This window comes from Somniosus microcephalus, chromosome 6 (genome assembly GCF_052327205.1).
Source record: "Somniosus microcephalus isolate GS21.2 chromosome 6, FLI_Smic_1.0, whole genome shotgun sequence".
In the NCBI taxonomy this organism is placed as follows: Eukaryota; Metazoa; Chordata; class Chondrichthyes; order Squaliformes; family Somniosidae; genus Somniosus; species Somniosus microcephalus.
In genome coordinates this window covers 173405343-173425874 of record NC_140992.1, presented here as the reverse complement: position 1 = coordinate 173425874, position 20532 = coordinate 173405343, and the positions used below count along the sequence as shown (strand labels likewise).

General features: G+C 42.7%; 1 protein-coding gene across 13 annotated transcripts in view; it reads right to left on the bottom strand.

The window, feature by feature from the left end:
* The window catches only part of cnot1 (CCR4-NOT transcription complex, subunit 1), a 239717-nt gene that overhangs the window by 149765 nt on the left and 69420 nt on the right, over nucleotides 1-20532 (bottom strand). For all 13 annotated transcript variants that reach the window (XM_085990940.1, XM_085990937.1, XM_085990939.1 and 10 more), the window contains 3 exons: nucleotides 20406-20532; nucleotides 18191-18301; nucleotides 2236-2406 (listed from right to left, as the gene is read on the bottom strand). In XM_085990940.1, the coding sequence (XP_085847066.1) occupies nucleotides 2236-2406; nucleotides 18191-18301; nucleotides 20406-20532 (409 nt within the window). The remainder of the gene's footprint in view (nucleotides 1-2235; nucleotides 2407-18190; nucleotides 18302-20405) is intronic.

The following is a 20532-nucleotide window of genomic DNA, read 5'->3' as shown; positions in this document are numbered from 1 at the left end:
CATGCAAAGTACATCTTTTAGTACATCAACCATGCCCTCTGCCTCAGTGTAGGTCTCCTCTTTGGTTCCTAATCGGCCCCACCCCTCCTCTTACTACCCGTTTACTAGTTATATGCCTATTGGAGACTTCTGGAGACAGAGTGTGCCAGAGACAGACATCCCTAACATTTCTACAGCTGAATTTATTTTCCCGTGAATAAAATCTTATATTTGTTCATAAGTTTGATCCTACTTTGGAATATTCAACATTGGACATCAGAAAAATCACCGATTATGAAAGACACTTTCAATGATTACTGCCTTTCAACCTTTTCATTAATCAATGCATTCAGATATTTTGTAATGTCTCAGCTGGTTAAACCAGTAATTAGTTGAGAATATCTCCAATTGTCTGTGCTGAGTGAGGGTGGCAATAGGGCTGCTGCAGTTAACGAGCAGCCCTATGATGGGCAGGGAAAGAGGACCAGAGTTCCTGCTCCTGATTTACTATTCAACAGCCCTCAGTGGAAGTGTCTTTGTGGATGAGATTTAGTTCAGCTTTAATGTCCTTTGTGTTTGAAAAGCCTGACACACTGGTCGAGGTTTTCTGCTTCTGTGCTTGCTGCCCCCAATTTTCCATCCATTTATTTTAATGGGTGGAAAACTATGGACAGGCAAATGCTAAAACAGATAACCCCAGCCTTTATTGTCTGGGCTCAAATGAAGGATGGCCAAATGGACAAGATACAGAGAACACAATAGCAAAATACTGCAGATGCTGGAAATCCAAAATAACAGAAAACGCTGGAAAAACACAGCAGGCCAGGCAGCATCCGTGGAGAGAGAAACAGAGTTAACGTTTCAGGTCGAAGACCTTTCGTCAGAACTGGAAAAAAAAGCAGGAAATGGAAAGCAAGTTTAGGAGCCAGGAAAAGGGGGAGGGGATGAAAGAACAAAAGGGAAGATCAGTGATAGGATAGAAAGCAGGAGAGATTGAGAGAATGCCCGATGGTTGTGGAACCATTTCTAAACAAGAGGTTTAACACCTTGTGGAGAGGGGAAAATAATTGGTAGGGAGGAGGAAACAAATTGCATTCAACAGGTTCTTGTGCATAATAATTCAGCGCTCCTTCAAATATTCAAGCACAAAACCATTTCTAGAGGGATAGAATTGAAAAGCAGAGAAGTTATATTAAACTTGTATCTAACCTTGGTTCAACCACACTTGGGAGTACTGTGCACAGTTCTGGTCTCTATAATTATAAAAAGGATATAGAGGCATGGGGGAAAGTGTAAAAAAAGATTCAAAAGGATGATACCGAACTGAGAAGATACAACTATCAGGAAAGACTTAACAGGCTAGGGCTCTGTTCTTTCGAAAAGAGAAGGCTGAGGGGTGACCTGAAAGATAATGAAAGGGTTTGATAGGGTAGATGTAGAGAAAATGTTTGCACTCGTGGGGGAGTCCAAAATGAGAGGTCATAAATATAAGATCGTCACTAATAAATCCAATAGGGAATTCAGGAGAAACTTCATCTAAAGAGTGACAAGAATGTGGAACGTGCTACCACAACGAGTAGTTGACTCAAATAGCATAGATGCTAATAAAGGGGAAGCAAGATAACCACATGAGGGAGAAAAGTTTGGAAGTATATGCTGATAGGGTGAGATGAAGAAGGGTGGGAGGAGGGCCGAGTGGAGCAAATGCCGGCATAGACCAATTGGGCCTGTTTCTGTGCTATAGACTCGATGTAAAATCTACAAGTTTTATGTAATAGCGGGCACTCCATTATAACTGGGTGGGGTCTGCTCAGGTTAGCTTTACAATCACTAGGAAAGGACCACCACACAAACAAACAGAAGGCTGAGCAGCTAATGAACTGCTCCCTCCTCCAAGTGTTATGGGAGATTAAGGAAATCACTCAAGAATTAAAAAGCTGACAAGTGACCATTCCAATGAGGTAATGTCTAAAACTACAAAAGCCTATACTAGAACCTCAGCACCACATTTATTTAACAAAAAGGCCCTCTTCGCCCACCTCCTCCTCCCCTTCATAATAGAGGTGCTACATGGTAACAAAAAGTCACTGCCTCGGGCACGTTTTGTGCAAGACACATCAACAGTGTAAAAAGGTTGTGTGTAATGTTGGGTCACACAGTTCACCATCCGGCTCAGAAATCAAGCAAAAGCCCAAGTGCCATCAACAAATTCTTTTAAATATCAGTAAATTCCATCCACTTTATTTGTGACTGTACCTGTCCTTCTGCATGTTTCCAAGGCCTGTAGATGAGATCAACAGGGAAGACTTCAATCCCCATCCCCTTTTGGATTCCATACACCACTATTTGCAGGCCTTTGCTGTCACGAAGGATGAATCCGGGGTGATCCAGTTCATAAGTCACTTCCTTGAAATTCAGGTTTGGATTCTGAAAACAAAACAAAAAAGGTCCTCATTTTATTCAAACACAATGCAGTTAAGTACATCTTTTCCAATGTAACAGATAGCATGCTTCACTCCAGGTGCAAATGCAAGGAGAGAAATACAAGTCTGACTGTTTTTAAAGAGAAGCCATATCGATTTCTCGTACCCAAGGTTGGGTACCACAGAACTACTACTTTTCTCCGCACCATGAACTGGATGCTGCCAGGTCTTGCTGGTCCAGTTTTAAATTAAGTGCAGGAACATCACTTGCCCAATGGCTTTTCATAGCTTGTGCAGCTTCACTCAACCCTCAGACTGGTCTGAGTAGAGTCGCACTGAAATCAACAAATCTGTTCCAGGATAGATATGGTCCTCCTTACCCCATGAGCTACATCAGCGGAGTCACTTGGAAAGGAAGCAGAAAGCCACAATTGCAAATTTCCAGGAGTACAAAAATAAAACAGCAATTGAATCTTCGCTAAAAAGTAGGCAATATCTTGGCTTGCCTACCCGACCCTTCTCCTTTCATCTGTAAGCATCCAAGGCCTGAGGTCACTAGATTTATTTGGTTTGGAGCAGGGTGGGGGGGGAGAAGGGAAAAATGAATAGCATTTAAGCCGATTTGGTTCAATACTGTTCCAATAATCTACTTGCATGAGAATTTTCCACCTTAAAATGCTCCCCAAATGGCAGACCTATAAACCAGCAATATTTGACCCTGGTCTTGTCCCACTCAAAACCCATTCTCCAAATACAACCTATAATCTAACTGCACTTATGTTTTGGGATTTCTGACTATGTCCCCATGGGAGGATCTTAAGTAATTTACGTGAAAATTTTAATTAAATGAATGGGGTTAAATTCACATAACAGCAGAGGTTCAGACTCTTCATTTGAACCCCAAGTGCTTTAGAAAATGAAAGCTATTTTAGAGATTCCAGGAACATTCAAACCTATTGAGGTAGTTTAGTTACGTGAGCCCAGCATGGTGATGATGCACTCTTGGTAGAAGGGGTAGTCAGTTTGGTTGACAGGTCTACTGGAATCATTGAACAAGGAACAAGGTAGAGTGACAGTCCTCCCACTTGCTGGGAGCAGAGCGATAGGAAAAGGACAATATGGGGCAGTCAGCAAGATAGTCTGGGAAAGAAACATGGCCTAGTGAGGGGACATTTGATCTGAGGGCCAGATCCAGTCAGAATCAGACAAAAGACAAGGAAAAGTTAGGCAAGCTCAGTAATAAGGATAATGTGGCATCTTAATCTCAAGGCGGGTTCTGTAATTAGTCAAGTTCATGTGAGATTTGATTATATCTGTTACTCTATGTTCGCTAGCAAAGTACAGTAATGTAGTTTAACGATTCATATCTGACTACATCATACTACAGGAAACTGTTACACCCAGCACCGATGGGACCGAGCTGTTGCCGATCTATCAAAACTGCCGGACATACCAGCGTTAATGTTGAAGCATGCGGAGATTTGCAGCTCCGTATCTGGCAACAAACACTGTTGCTTAGCAACAGCTTCTAAACAGTCGGCTGCACCTTAAAAGCGCCTCTGTAGCTTAGCAACAGCTTCAGAGAGACTTTGCAGAGCCTGACTGTTGGAAAAAAAAGCCACAAGAAAAAAAGCCACGAGAAGAAAAAAAAACTAACAAAACAGCTCCTGATTTCTGCCGGTAGATCGAGGTTGCCGGACATACAACCTCCGGATAAACCAAAGTTTCCTGTAAAGTGCTTCAGTGAGCCCATAAGCTCAGTTTAGATCACAAAGGAGTCCTATTGTTACACTCCCAAGTTACTTATTGTATCGATATTGGGCAGTAGAGGCATATGCCTGAATGCAAGATGCTTAGTTAAGTGACTAGCACTGCTGTACCTGAGATAATACCCAAGGCAAACATGAAACTTGCAACAGTACTGCTGGATGGGTTTTTTGCAGTTTAAGCTTGGAATGAAAATTTCACTTGACCAGCATTGCGCTTTACTGGAATCCAACAGCCAACATTACAAATTTTTCAACGTGTTTCATGTCATTTTATGTCCAGTTTGAGATTTACCACAAAGGGGGAAATCTTGATCTGCCCAGGTTTGTGTTAATCTATAGTATCCATGGTGTGGAGATGCCGGTGTTGGACTGGGGTGGACAAATGACAAGTGATTTCAAATAAAACTGTTGGACTATAACCTGGTGTTGTGTGACTTCTCACATTAATCAATAGTATAATAGTGCAGTGGGCTCATTGCTTGCTTTTTTACCCTTGGATGTAAACCCAGCCCAAACCAATTGGATGAAAGTATCCTCTGTTTCTAACTGAAAGGATCCTAGATGAAGCAAGTTCAAGCAGCCTCAACCCAGTTCCTATTGGTCATAGGCCAATAATAAGAAACTGCCCATAATTCAGCATTAATTTGACAAGCTCAGAAGGTCGGAGGTTGGCTGGTGTGGGAAAAGGAACATTGGTGCTATAGGAATGAGCTTCTAAGTTTAGGACCAAGGCATATGTAAGGAACAGAGTAGGAGACGACTTTGATCGGCATCATGTTATACATGATTTTTTAGAGTGCTTAATCCTGGCACTGGGTACCTGAAATGGAAACGGTGACATCCCCCAGCACCGAACACAAAATTAACAAAGAATCTAGCGTGAAAACTACCAAGGGAAAAAAAAAAACCTCTTCCCGGTCACTCCCTCCAACCAATCACACCTTTGCAACACTTTCCAGCAATGTGACTCATGGAGCTACCATGGTGAAGGGCTGGCCATCGTTATCGATGACGTCAGCCGTCGCTTCATCTCCGTTTATACAGGTTGTGGGTTCGCACATGACTGTAAAGTCTGATTTTCAGGAGGAATGTTTTCCCACACAGATTGACCAGAGGGCTGATCTTTCCTTGATTTTCTTTGGGTTCTCTTTTCTTCAGCTAGCTGGATACGACTTGCTTCAAGCTTGGTCAGGTCATTGTGAATCATCCTTTGCCACGTTTTCCTGCCACATGCATCATGCATCAGTCGCAATGCCATATTTTGTTAAGATTGTTTTTTTTAGGTAATCCTTATAACTTCTGAACGGACAGGAGCATTTACCGTGCTTCGGCTCACCATAGAATACCTTCTTGGGTAGTCTAGCTAATCAGGCACTCTGACTGGGTGACCAGGCCACCTTAGCTGCGCCTTTACTATCATTGCCTCTGTGCCTAGCATATTTGCTCTTCTGAGGACCTCAGTGTCCAAAATGTTGTCACTATCAAATTTTCATGATCTTGGAAGAAACCCAGATGGAAATTACTGTTTTCTGACGACTAAGGGGTTCGACTATTGTACACAGTAAGGAAGTTACAACTTTCGCTTTATAGATCTCAAGTTTTGTGGCCAGTTTAATGCTTCTTTTATCCCATAACCTCAAACAGAGCCTTCCAACAACAGCACTGGTTTTGGTGCTCCCTAGTTAGATGAACCTATCCACTTCAGACAGCATGTGCCATTCAATGTTAATATTGGGTGGCACATCAGATTTTCCTGGGGCAGGCTGGTATATAATTTCCATCTTCTTCAGGCTGATACGGAGGCCAAATTTCTTGCAAGCATCCAAGAAATGATCCATGATGACTTAGAGGCCCTCTTTTGTGTGGACAAGAAGTCATCAGCAAAGAGATACCAAACAAGTTCTTCAGAGGTCTTGGCTTTGGACTGCTAGCGACAAAGATCGTACGTTTTCCATTCATCCTGAAGCTAATATACACTCCTCTATCCTGTTTCCTACATTACAACAGTGACTACACTTCTAAAGTATTTCATTGGCTGTAAAGCGCTTCACAATGGGCCTAGTTCGTGAAAGGCACTGTCTTCCTTTTTTCCTTTCTTTTATCCAAGTTCCTGAAGGTGTAAGTAGGCATAGAAACAAAAACAAAGTACTAAACAAGGTGGAAGCTAGAACACAACCCTGTTTCCTCCATCAGTAACAGGGAAGGAGTTGAAAACTTCATCTTCCATGACTGAAGCCACCATATAAAAAGCTGATCTACTGCAATTGTACAGCATTTCTCCATATTTATTAACACAACATGAACAATCAGAAGCCAAATCATAGTTCTCATTATCCATTTGCCTAAAACTGTCAGAAAAAGCTTTCAGATTCAATGTCAAACATTTCAATTTTAATGGTGTGTTGAGACCATTAATGGTCGAGCCTACCCACGGGTAGGTTTGGAGGGAATTGTTCAGTTTATTATTTCATGATGTTCTAATGATGGAACCCACCCAGAACTTCAGAATCTCCATGACCCGTTGAGCAGTTTTCTATTTCAGATTTCCAATGCTCACTTTTTCTTTATCATCTCATTTCAGTTTCGGGGGTGCTTATTTTCATCGAATCATAGAACGGTTACAGCCCACAAGCAGGCCATTCAGCCCGTCGAGCCATGTCAGCTCTCTAAGTTCACGTCAACTAGTCCCACTCCCTGCCCTTTCCCCGTAGCCCTGCATATTTTTTTGGTTCAGGTATTTACCCAATTCCCTTTTGAAAGCCACTATTGAGTCTGCCTCCACCAACCTTTCAGGCAGTGCATTCCAGATCTTAACTATTCGCTGCGTAAATAAGTTTTTCCTCGTGTCGCCTTTGGTTCTGTTGCCAATCACCTTAAATCTGTGCCCTCTGGCTCTCAACCCTTCCACCAATGGGAATAGTTTCTCTATCTACTCTGTCTCAACTCCTCATGATGTTGAACACCTATCAAATCTCCTCTCAACCTTCTCTGCTCCAAGGAGAACAACCCCAGCTTCTCCAGTCTATCCATGTAACTGAGGTCCCTCACCCCTGGAATCATTCTCCTAAATCTTTTCTGCACCCTCTCTCAAGCCTTCACATCCTTCCTAAATTACGGCACCCAGAATTGGACACAGTACTCCAGTTGGGGCCAAACCAGTGTTTTATAAAGGTTCATCAGAACTTCCTTGCTTTTGTACTCTATGCTTCTATTCATGAAGCCCGGGATCTCGTATTTTTTTTAACCGCTTTCTCAACCTGCCTTGCCACCCTCAACGATTTGTGCATATATACCCCTAGGGTTGCAAAATTCTGGGAATTTTTAAAAAGAGGAAGCTTTCCACGGGAATTTATGGGAATTGAGTTTTTTTGCACACTGATGGTTTTTGTCTCTGACCCTTATATTATCTTTGTCATCAAAATAGACATACTGTTCCATACAAATAAAAACAGGCTTTCAAAACTTTATTTAGGTTATAATTTTGAACTTTATTGAACCCCCACAAAAAAGACCCATCTAAAATAAAATAAAGAGCGTCAGCTTATTTAGCCTGTAATTTGTCCTTATTTTGTCCCTTTGAGTCTTCTACTCATGAGTCTTCTGCGCCTCATTGCTCCTCCTGATTCTCTGACTCTGGCGTGTCCATTTCCTCCTCTGTGTCAGTGTCTAGCTGTGTGGTGGACACTTCTGTATCTGGCTCAATAAGTTGTAGGTTCGCCCGGATAGCCACCAGTTTCTCCACTCTCTTGTTAGTCAGCCTGTTGCGCACCTTTGTATACGTATTCCCAAAAAGTGACCAGTTTCGTTCAGAGGCCGCTGATGAAGGTGGGATTTGGAGTATCACCGATGCAATAGGTGACAAGGCCTCAGATGCACAAAGTCCCTTCCACCAGGTATGTGCACTGATATGCTTGCATGATTCCCATATCCCATTCCAAAGACCTTGCTTGGTAGAGAACTTTGCCAGACTTCCCAGAACTTTGCCCACATCCAGATTGAGATGGTGTGAGAGGGTAGAAATCACACTAAGCACTGTTGATCTGTTCTCCAGAAAGTATTGGTCTCCCAACATGCTTTGGGTCCAGCATGTATGCTGCAGCATGAATTGGCTTGACACAAAATTCTTGACGCGTCTGTATGAATTGAACAATTGCCTTCTCCTCTGCTTTGAGCAGCAGGGATGTGGGTAGGGAAATGCTGATTTGTTCTTTTAAATCAGTAAAAAGCCTGAGAACATCTGACAAGACAGCGTCATCTCCTTCAATCTGAGCAATTGCAGATGCTACTGGGGAGAGTAGTTTAAGGCTGCTAACCACTCTCTCCCAAAACACATCATCCAGCAGTATTTTCTTGATGGTGGTTTCCATATCCCCAGACTGGGATATTGCCATTTCTTGCAGCGACTCCTTACCCTCCAGAAGGCTGTTGTACATTATGACAACACCGCCCCATCTAGTGTTGTTGGGCAGCTTCAGGGTGGTGTTCTTGTTCTTTGTCATTTGCTTGGAGTTGTAGGTTGCTGCAACTACCTGTTTTCCCCTGACATACTTAACAACTTGCTTGGCTCTCTTGTACAGTGCTTCCATGGTTCTCAAACCCATGATGTCCTTGAGGAGCAGGTTAAGCCCATGAGCTGCGCACCCAATAGACGTAATATGAGGGTAGGCCTCCTCCACTTGAGCCCAAGCAGCCTTCATATACGCAGCAGTCAGTAACTACTGCAAAGACCTTTTGTGATCCAAGATCGTTGATGACCGCTTTCAGCTCATCAGCAATGTATGTGCCTGTGTGTCTGTTGTCCTTCGTGTCTGTGCTCTTGAAGAACACTGGGAGAGGAGTGGAGACGATGTAGTTTATGATACCCTCCCCTCGTACATTTGACCACCCATCTGAGATAACTGCACCACAGTGTGCCATCGCTATCGTTTCTTTGAGCTTTCCTTGGACTCTGTTATACTCAGCCTCCAGCAAATAAGTAGACAAAGCATGTCTGGTGGGAGGACAGTATGCAGGGCGAATAACATTGAAAAATCTCTTCCAGTACACATTGGCTGTGAGCACGAGGGGTGAGCCTGTTGCATATACAGCTCGAGCAAGGCACTCATCTGCATTCTTCTGGCTATGGTTATCCATTGTATCAAAGAACCTTCCAAGTGGGCCAGGAGTTGCTGATAAGGAGCCTGATGCTGAATGAGAACCATCATCTTCTTGAATGGAAGCAGAGGAACTCTGGGCTGACTGCTGTGAGCTTTGAGTGAAGTTGTTGCATTTGGATAAATGCTGCTGCATCTTTGTGGCATTCTTTACATATGGCTTTCTACAGTGTTTGCACATGTACACAGTCTTTCCATCTTTAATGCCTGGGGTAAAATGCTTCCACACATCCGACGGTAAACGTGGCATTGTTCTATGCAGAGAAATAAAGGGCATTCATCTCTGTGTCGAACTGCGGTCGATCAGCACGATTGCAACAGGGGGAGTACATTTTTGCTGATGCTCCATGTGATGGAAGCATGACCTGTACACACGACGCTACATCACCAATAGTGTATTATTTTGTTTATTTTAAATTGAAGAACAGAGTTCAACAAGTAACTGGTTTATTTGGTATAAAGTCTGATTTACTTACTGCATCATCACAACATCAGCAGAAAACAAAATGACTTCCCTCAGGACCCCTAACCTGGATCTTAAAAAAACTATAGCAGTCTTACAGATGCCTGCAGGCCAATTACAATTCGATATGCAAATATTACAAATAGAGGGAGCTAATCGCTCATCCACTCAATCAGGACACATTTGTTCACCGTCACACACAAAACTTGTAATTATTAAAACAAGCCAAGTAAGATAAACATATATTGATTAAGAAATTCCTTAATAATTAAGATTCCATCTCTGTTAGTGATTTTAAGAGAGGACCTGTGGGAAAAAAAAAAATACAAAAAAATTATGCTAGCATGTGCTTTGTTGGGCAAAATTCCCAAAATAAACTTCCCGTGGAAAATTTCCGGAAATTTACTGGAAACTTTCCACCCCTCTGCAACCCTATATACCCCCAGGTCTCTCTGTTCATGCACCCCCTTTAGGATTGTACCCTTTAGTTTATATTGCCTCTCCTCGTTCTTCCTACCAAAATGCATCACTTCACACTTTTCTGCATTGAATTTCATCTGCCATGTGTCTGCCCATTCCACCAGCCTGTCTATGTCTTCTTGAAGTCTATCACTATTCTCCTCACTGTTGACTATACTTACAAGTTTTGTGTCACCTGCAAATTTTGAAATTGTGCCCTGCACACCCAAGTCTAAGTCATTAATATACATCAAGAAAAGCAGTGGTCCTAGTACCGACCCCTGGGGAACACCACTGTATACCTTCCTCCAGTCCAATAAATAGCCGTTCACCACTACTCTGTTTCCCATCACTTAGCCAATTTCTATCCATGCTGCCACTGTCCATTTTATTCCATGGGCTTCAATTTTGCTGGCAAGCCTATTATGTGGCACTTTGTCGAGCTCCTTTTGGAAGTCCATGTACACCACTTCAACCGCATTGCCCTCATCAACCCTAATCAAGTTAGTTAAACACGATTTGCCTTTAACAAATCCATGCTGGCTTTCCTTAATTAATCCACACTTGTCCAAATGACTTAACTTTGTCCCCGATTATCATTTCTAAAAGCTTCCCCACTATAGAGGTTAAACTGACTGGCCTGTAGTTGCTGGGTTTATCCTTGCACCCTTTTTTGAATAAGGGTGTAACATTTGCAATTCTCCAGTCCTCTGGCACCACCCCCGTATCGAAGAAGGATTGGAAGATTATGGCCAGGACCACTGCGATTTCCTCAACTTCCCTCAGCATCCTAGGATGCATCCCATCTGGCCCTGGTGACTTAGCTACTTTAAGTACAGCCAGCCTTTCTAGTACCTCCTCTTTATCAATTTTTATCCCTTGCAGTATCTCCACTACCTCCTCTTTCACTATGACTTAGGCAGCATCTTCTTCCTTGGTGAAGACAGAAGCAAAGTACTCATTTAGTACCTCAGCCATGCCCTCTGCCTCTACGTGTAGGTCTCCCTTTTGGTCCCTAAACAGCACCACCCCTCCTCTTACTACCAGTTTACTGTATATGCCTATAGAATACTTTTGAATTCCCTTTCATGTTAGTTGCCAATCTATTCTCATACTCTCTCTTTGCCCCTCTTATTTCCTTTTTCACTTCCCCTCTGAACTTTCTATATTCAGCCTGATTCTCAGATGTATTCTCAACCTGGCACCTGTCATCTGTGCTCTTTTTCTGTTTCATTTTACTCTCTATCTTTTTCGTCATCCAGGATCTCTGGCTTTAGTTGCCCTACCTTTCCCCCTCGTGGGAAATGTACCTCGACTCCAATTAAGTATATTTACTCTAGATTGCTCCTTGTCCTTTTCCATAGCTAACCTGAACCTTATGATACGATGATCACTGTTCCCTCTATCAAATCTCCTCTCAACCTTCTCTGCTCTAAGGAGAGCAATCCCAGCTTCTCCAGTCTACCCATGTAACTGAAGTCCCTCATCCCTGGAATCATTCTTCTAAATCTTTTCTGCACCCTCTCCAAGGCCCTAAATGTTCACCTACTGACACTTGCTCCACTTGACCCACCTCATTCCCCAGAACCAGATCCAGCAATGCCTCCTTCCTCAGTGGGCTGGAAACGTACTGATCACGAAAGTTCTCCTGAACACACTTCAGAAATTCTTCCCCCTCTCTGCCCTTTATACTATTACTATCCCAGTCTATACTAGGATAATTGAAGTCCATTATCACTAATCTATACTTCATGCACCTCTCTAATTTCCCTGCAAATTTGCTCCTCTATCTTTACCGCTAGTTGGTGGCCTATAGAATACACCTCATATAATGGCACCTCTATTGTTTCTGAACTCTAAGCAAATAGATTCTGTCCTTGACTCCGCCAGGATATCCTCTCTCCAGCACGAACATTCTCCTTAATCAATACTACCTCCTTTCTTTCCTTCCCCATCTTTCCTGAACACCATATATCCAGGAATATTTAAAATGCAATCCTGCCCATTTTTGAGCCAAGCTTCCGTTATCGCCACACAGCTCTAACGGGCCACCTGGGGGTACACTTCCACGGGTTTGCATTTAAACTTCGCCTTTAGAGCAGTCTAAAGATTTTAACCATGTTAGCGGATTCCTCCAAAGTAAACAAAGTGTTAAAAGTCCCAGATACTGGCTTCTGCTTAATACAAATACTAAAGTCAGCCAGGAACAAAGTCAAATTGATGATGCCTTCATTGTGGTACATTAAAGCGGCAAAGGTAGAAGGGGCAGACTCAGACTGGCACCATAGCAGAAACTCCACAAACCCATACATTATTTACTAGGAACTATTCTACAGAAGAATTCTACCCGGCTTTAACAAAAGCTGAGGCTGCCACTTTAAAAGTGTTGGGTCATCCAGAGACAAATGCTTTCCCCTTAAGGCCTCTAAAAATAGTTTTGCAGATATCCATATTTACACAGCTCGTCCACAGCATAGTGTTCAACCATTTTGAATGTGCGGACATGCTGGAGACATGCAGGGAAAGCTAAAGCTCCTGCAGTGTGTACTCAGTATCGTTTTGTTAATGGCACTGTTGTATTTGTGGTTTGTTTACAAACTACAGGCTGTTATGTTCAGTCTTCACTGAGCAATTACATTATCAGTCACATCCTTCTCTATTTTGGCAGTTTTACTTTCTTTGTGGGCTGTGAACAGAGAAAGAATAAACAGACTAGACTCTTGTGAACACAGCAATGAAATTAGCATGATACCAAGTGTACCAATTTTATGGGTATCCTCTCAATCTGTACCCCGCTAATAAAAGCAATGGCAATGTACTCCCCTCTGAAAAAAGTGCTGATTCTTACTAAGGTAAGCTCTGTAGCAGTCTATTTGACTGTGGCAGCATTACAGCCAAGACAAATCCTGCCCTCAGACACACATTTTCCAGCAGGAATCACAGGATAGTGATCAACTGCAAGCACTCTGGCATTTGTCCTCCCTAACTCAAGGATGCCGAGGCCAATTTTAAGCACCTAAACTACTGTCCCCAGTTAAGATCAGCAAACTCAACAACTTGCATTTATATAACATCTTTAATGTAGTAAATCATCCAACAGCACTTCACAGGTGCTTTACCAGATAAAATTCGACACCAAGCCTCAGAGATATTATGACAGGTGACCAAAAGCTTGGTCAAAGAAGTAGGTTTTAAGGAGCGACGTAAAGGAGGAAAGAGGTAGAGGGGCAGAGAGGATTAGGAAGGGAATTCCAGAGCTTGGAGCCTAGGCAGTTGAAGGCACAGCCGCCAATGCTGGAGTGAAGGAAATCAGGGATATGCAAGAGGCCAGCATTGGAGGGGCGTAGGGATCATGGAGGGTTATAGGGCTGGAGGAGGCTATAGGGATAGGGAGTGGGGAGACAGTGAAGGGATTTAAACCAAGGATGAGAATTTTAAAATCGAGTCATTGCCAAGCCAGGAGCCAATGTAGATCAGCAAGCACAGGGGTGATGGTTGAACAGGACTTGATGAGAGTTAGGATACCGCCAGCAGAGTTCTGGATGACCTCAAGTTTAGAGGGTGGTAGGTTGGCCAGGAGAGCATTGGCATAGTAGAGTCTGGAGGTAATAAAGGCATGGATGAGGGTTTCAGCAGCAGGTGGGCTAAGGCAGGGGCATGATACAGAGGTGGAAATAGGCAGTCTTTGTGATGGAGAGATATGGGGTCAGAAGTTCAGCTCAGGGTCAAACAGGATGCCAACGTTGCAAACAGTCTGGTTCAGCCTCAGATGAGGGGGATGGGGTGGCTAGGGAACGGCGTTTATGGCGGTGATCGAAGACAATGGCTTCGGTCTTCCCAATGTTTAATTGGAGGACATTTTTGCTCATCCAATACTGGATGTTGGACAAGCAACGTGACAGATCAGAGGCAGTGGAGGGGTTGAAAGAGGTGATAGTGAGGTAGAGCAGAGTATCGTCAGCGTACATGTGGAATCTGACGTTTTCGGATGATGTTGAACTTGGCATAAACAAGGAATGGAACTTTGTACCTCCTGGTATGGCTGGTGCATTTACTGACTAGTCATCAGGATACTTTAAAAATTCTTAATGATTAATCTTCCTTTTCCCAATGCTATCTGATCTAATAATTGGAAGACAGGAAACACTTTCTGCAGAAAATTTGTGCCAAGCTTTAAAGAAACTTGAGCTGATTTAGAAAGATTCCTGCAGTCTAAGCTTGGTGCAGAGAGTCAGCCACAGGCTCAATGGGTAGCACTCGTGCCACTGAGTCAGAAGGTTGTGGGTTCAAGTCCCACTGCAGAGACTTGAGCACAAAATTCTAGGCTGACAATCCAGTGCAGTATGGAAGGAGTGCTGCACTGTCAGGTGAGATGTTAAAGCAAGGGCCCATCTGCCCCCTCAGTGGATGTAAACTACCCCATGGCACTATTCCGAAGAAGGGTTCTCCCCAGTGTCCTGTTCAATATTTCATCCTCACTAAAACAGATTATCTGGTCATTATCTCATTGCTGTTTGTGGGAGCTTGTTGTGTGCAAATTGGCTGCCACATTTCCTACATTACAAGCAACTACACTTCAAAAGTACTTCATTGGCTGCAAAGCACTTTGGGAGATCCTGAGGTTGTGAATGGTGCTGTATAAATGCAAGTCTTTTTGTTTGAGAAAAATAAAAGAGCAATACTTATACTGAGGCCTGGCTCCTAAGGCTAGCTATTTAAAGGTTGCACAATAGGCATTACACAAAATACCGAAGTAATTAGAACAGCTGTAAGTCACCATCTGGCATCTATTCGCAGTGACATGATAGAACAGGCAGCTGCACCAAATCCACATACATCTATGAAATTCACCGTATCACTTTACAGTTCCCATAATCTATAAATCTACGGATGTTGAAATTCCTGAGGCAGAAACATAGTTTCAAATTTAAAAGCAACATTTTACTGATCCGACAGTATAATTTGTACCAATTTGAGCAATTTCATATAAGCAATAAGACATGTCGAAAACATTACAAATTTGGGAACGAGTTTCTCCTGGAAAGTAAGCACAGGTTTGAAATCCACATCATGCCACTGTTCCCATTCTAATTTTAGACCAGGGGGAATGTTTGTTCCTTTAGATCGCACCGTTACATCCTTCAATTCAACGTCAGTTGACGGAAGAGTGCAGTATGAGTTTTTGAATACAGAACCTACATGGTCAACTGCATAGAGTTTAATCCAACAGCAAACACACATCAGATTTAAATGAAGGCCCCTCGGTCCATTTCAATTCATTTATCAAGACCACCCTCACTATCTTCTCATTATAGCATCTAGCCACTTCTTAAATGAGCCCAGTGTCTTGCCTCAACCACACCCCCGAGCCACCTGCTCCCAACCACTGATCACACTGCAAAGAAATAGATCAGTGTCAGTCCTAAACTTGTACTTCACAATCCTCAACCTATGCCCTCTTGCCCTGCTGTATCTAAAAGAACTGTTCTGGGCTTACTTTACCCCAGTAAGTATCTAATATACCTCTAGTAGTTACCCTCAGATGTCTCTTTTGGAGGCAAAAGAGTTCTTAGCCCATCAAAATGTTCCTTATTGCTCATTCGATTAACACTGGAAATCAGCTTCATTACTTAGCAATAGAAGCTGTCGGTAGAGGTGGGTGCAATTTAGGGTAGTGAATTAAGTGCAAAGAAGCCCATCACATACTAAAATGTGCATTGGTTAAGTAAAATTTTGCTGATAGTGTAGTGTCACCAATATGCTTAAATGAGCCTAATGACAGCACTGCACAAAGCATCTCTGGCAGAAACACAACAATCATGCCCCAAGTTGTGGTACCTAAATTATTTTTCTCAATCTCTCTGCAAACACAACTCATCTAATCAAGAGGGAACACAAAAACTCCAATAATGTTGCTCTGCATTGGATGGCTGGCCTACTTTCCTTCCCTCTATCCCTGCCACCTGATCTTTACTCCATACTTCTCTCGTAAAGTATTACTGACACTGTGATGAGCTTGCCTGAATTTCTCACGACTAGTCAGCAGAACAACCAATCAGGATACCAGATCTGAACGATGTCACCAATTAATTCAATGAACATGCACCTGTCAACGTCTGTCGCTGCAAACAATACAAACATACTCTATCCCCTGCCTTTGTAGCTGCAATGTCAGACATCGCAGGTGAGAGCACAGCCCTTCAATACCAGCAACCTTCTTACCTGCAAAGTCAGGTTATCCGGATCCAATGATGGTCAATTTTCACAGATTAACTGCTCATTCATCTCACTACTGTTTGTCTTGGCTGTACATAAAATGGTTGCCATGTTCACCCAAGTAACAGTGACTGCACGTCCCAGTAATTCATTGCACATTAAGAACTTTGGTACATTTGAGACATGCGATTAGGTGCAATACAAATCAATTTTTTTTTTCTAGCCAGAGTTACGAGTCTTTTTTTTTTTTTTTTAAATTGATTTTTGCCCATGAACACCACCCACAGGGTGTTAAGTAGCTCTACTGAAAACTATGTGCAAACAAAGGTGAAGATAAAAATAACCTTTTTTGCAAATCTTTCTACCACAAGCTATTGTGCATTCAGCAATTCAGTCTAAACAGAATTCACTTAATCTGGCACAGAAGAGCGATTAGATTTCTTAAGTGTGCTGCTGTCTGCTGAAATGTGACAGAACTGGCTATTTTTAGCCTGCGGAGTACCACTGGGTAACTGAGTAACAGGTTACACCATGCGGAGTACCACTGGGTAACTGAGTAACATGTTACACCATGTTCAAATGTATACATTTCTTCAACAAAGCACAATAGAAGTGAATGAGAAGTGGGTCAGTACTTTGGAACTCTACTCCTGGATCAGAATCAGGCAGGAGTTATCCAGGTTAGCCAAAAATCATAGAACGTCGACTAGTGAATTACAGGCACGTGGGGTGTCTCATTGGGTTTTATGCTCGTACATTAATGAGTGGGTGGTCCAAAACCAAATTGAGGGGGCACACATGCTTGTAATACTCCTTTAACTCCATACAGAATTAACTACTTCAGGGCAGGATCAATGTGCGATTACAGCAACACTGGTTAGAAAATTTCCCAAGGTATCATCTGCGATTATTTCTGCACGTCAGAAACCTGCAAAACTGCTCAGTACTTTGTTTCTAATGACAACCCACAGCGACAATTGATTGGATGGAGCATATTACCTCCACGCAATCCTTTGTGATAATAATGGGATTTTCTTCTGTTGAGCTTAGCTGTTTATAGACAGAAAATAGCAATGCTGTGCCCAATTAATTTTAATTGCACACTGCTTTAAAAAGGACCTAAAATCAACATTAAATACTTTTTAACTATAGTTTTCAGAAAGATAACCAATTCCCTAAGCAAGCCAGCTCTTCCTGGTCAGTTGGAGCAACTAACACTGGCGATCCCAAAATTTCTCGTCACTGGGAAAAAACATGGGAACCTGGGTCAGAGTATAGGGAAGCCGAATCACACAACTGTATTGCCGAGTTTGCTGTAGCAAAATGATCGAGTACATTTGCTTGATATTATGCTTTTGACAGACAGTTCGTGAGAGAAACGCATCATTTAGTGATTCTACAATTGGACTGGTACTTGGGAGCAACTATTCACAGTACAGGGTCTCAAATCAAACCAGGTTAGTGACAGGCAAAGAGATTTTAGCATCTCAAGACAAGCACGTTTGACTGACTCCCGAAACAAAATCTACTTTCCCAAATTCAAGCAACCTTTCTACAACCATGACAAAAATCACCATTCCTGCCCGTATACAACTGTATTATTGTACACAATCTCAAGTGAAGACAAAACGCAATGCTCTGCCCCAAACTGCATTTGACAACAACCTCCAAAAAAAGCCACAAGTGCAGTGATTGCAGCTTTCACTAGAACGTCAACTGTTTACTTACCACTTCTTTCACGACATCAATAAATACTTCTACGTTCCAGGTATGGGCCTGTGCAGAGTCACTTTTATCCTTCCCATCACTCCAGATTCCACTACCAGGGGCTGAGATGGACTGTAAACCAAGACAAAGCATTTAGTTTAAAATAAAAACCAAATCAGAATGAGAAGCCTGCCTGATCCTTACCCTGAACACCGAAGGCTAAGCTGCTATGTCTGGGTTGTCCATTTTCTTGTCTCCACTGAGCTGCAAGGGACAAAGATAGACATGGCTCTTTGCTGCTTCTAAATAGAACTGAATAACAGAATTCAAGCAGCACTTTACATTTGCCATTTTCTTTAACAGCCTTGTTCTGTTCCAAGACCTTTCTTAATGGGTCAAAGTCCATTCCCACCTGGGCAGTAAAATCAGTCAGCATGAGATGATCATACCCTAGCACTTTCTGCAATTCCTCACTCAACTTGCTAGATCACTGACTGCTCCTTTTCCATCTCCTTAGCCGCTTCAGTTCGTGCACATCTGTCACACAACAGTGCAAGAATTCCACCTGGACGGTGTCAGCTTGGCTCTCACCTCAGATTCTGAAGGTTGTATGTTCAAGCTCCAAACTCTGACTGGAGCACATAATCTAAGCTACCACTTACTGAGGGAGTGTTGCAGTGCCGTAGGTGCTGCCTCACAATGTAATGTTAAAGTGAAGCCCCATCTGCATCAGGTGGATGTAAAATATCGCATGGCACTAATTAAAGAGCGGGGCACTTACATGGTATAGCCTAAGCAACACTCATCTCTTAACCTACACCATCTAAACAAATTAACTGGTTATTTATCTCATTTACCTGCACCTATTAACTGCCATGTTGGCCTACACTAGTAGAAGTAAGACACTTCAAACTGTGAAGTGGTTTTGGATTTCCTGGTGTGAAAGCCAGAGCATAAATGCAATTTATATTTTTCTAGTTTAGCACAATCCTCATCAGTTGGTAAAAGGTTTGTCGCCATCACAGACAGCAGGAAGCAGTTTGCAATTGTACATGAGCTCACTGGAAATATTATTGGATTGGAACCAGTAAAGGACACGAAGAGAAGAGGCAATAAAGGTACCCACTGACGCTGTTCAGATTATGGCTCACCTATGTAGATGCCAGGGATAACTGACCATTGTAGCAAAAGAAATGGCAAGACAATAGTCACTGGGGGGTAGACAGGCAGTGTAGCAGATGGAGGAAAAAACTGAAGTCTGCGTACAATTGCTGCTGAAGAATCTACCAAGTAGGGGAGGGAGGCTCAGAGTTTACCAGGTTAGCCAAACTGTCTGGAGAATGGGGAAAGTATTTCTGATTTGGAAATTGGCAGTAATGATTTCATTAAGTACAAAAGGTGACAGGAAGGAGTGCAAGAACACCAAAGGCAATAGTGTGCTTAGTGGGCCCTGGCCAGGACTCGGGCACCTGAAAGGAAGGCTGTAGGGAAAGTCAATGTGGCTCCAGAAGAGGACATGGATATGCTGTCAACATCTTCACTGTCATTCATATAAAATGCTGAGAATATAGAAAAGGCTAGTTTTGCAGACTTGGAAACATGTGTACAATTCAGTGCAGAGATTAGCCGGGGTTTTCCATTTATGCTCTCGCCAGTTCACAACTTCGCTGGACGGAAAATTAGACTGGCAAGCGCATAAACCTAAAAACCTGGCCATGGTGCCTGGAAGCTGCTAGAACTCAAACAGCCTAAAATATTATTAGACTGCTAAAGATGATGCATATGGAGAAATAAAAGGTTTCCGTGAGGGTTGAAGGGTTAATTTCAGAATGAGGGCAGAGATCTATCAAGACTGCATCTGGTCGCACACCTGGTTCAACACTGTTACATTACAAAAACAACAGGAACTTGAGACACTGAAGGCCATGTGTGTGAATGTGAGGGTTTGTAATATGTGGTGATATTGTCACTCTAGCTGAAACCTTGGCTGCATGGCATATGATTGAAGATCAGTATCCTCACGTGATGAAATGGGTCCCAGCTGGGAAAACAACCATAAGAATGGCAAAGCTGTGATAGCGGGGCTGTACACAGGAATATCTGAATGGAACAGTGACAAGCTGGCAGTATAAAGGAAGCCACACCATGTTGATACTGTATTTCATTAGTTCAGCAGCACAACTTCTACAAGTTCATCATATGTTCATATGTTTTTACTTCCTTGTATTATGCTTACTTGTAAGGAAATGCCATCAGTCAAGCCTGAATGTGTCCGAGCCATCATTCCCAACACCCTGGCAACCTGAGAAGCCGTCACTTCCCGAACCCCAAACTGCAAAATGATTTGGCGGCATTCTTCAGCA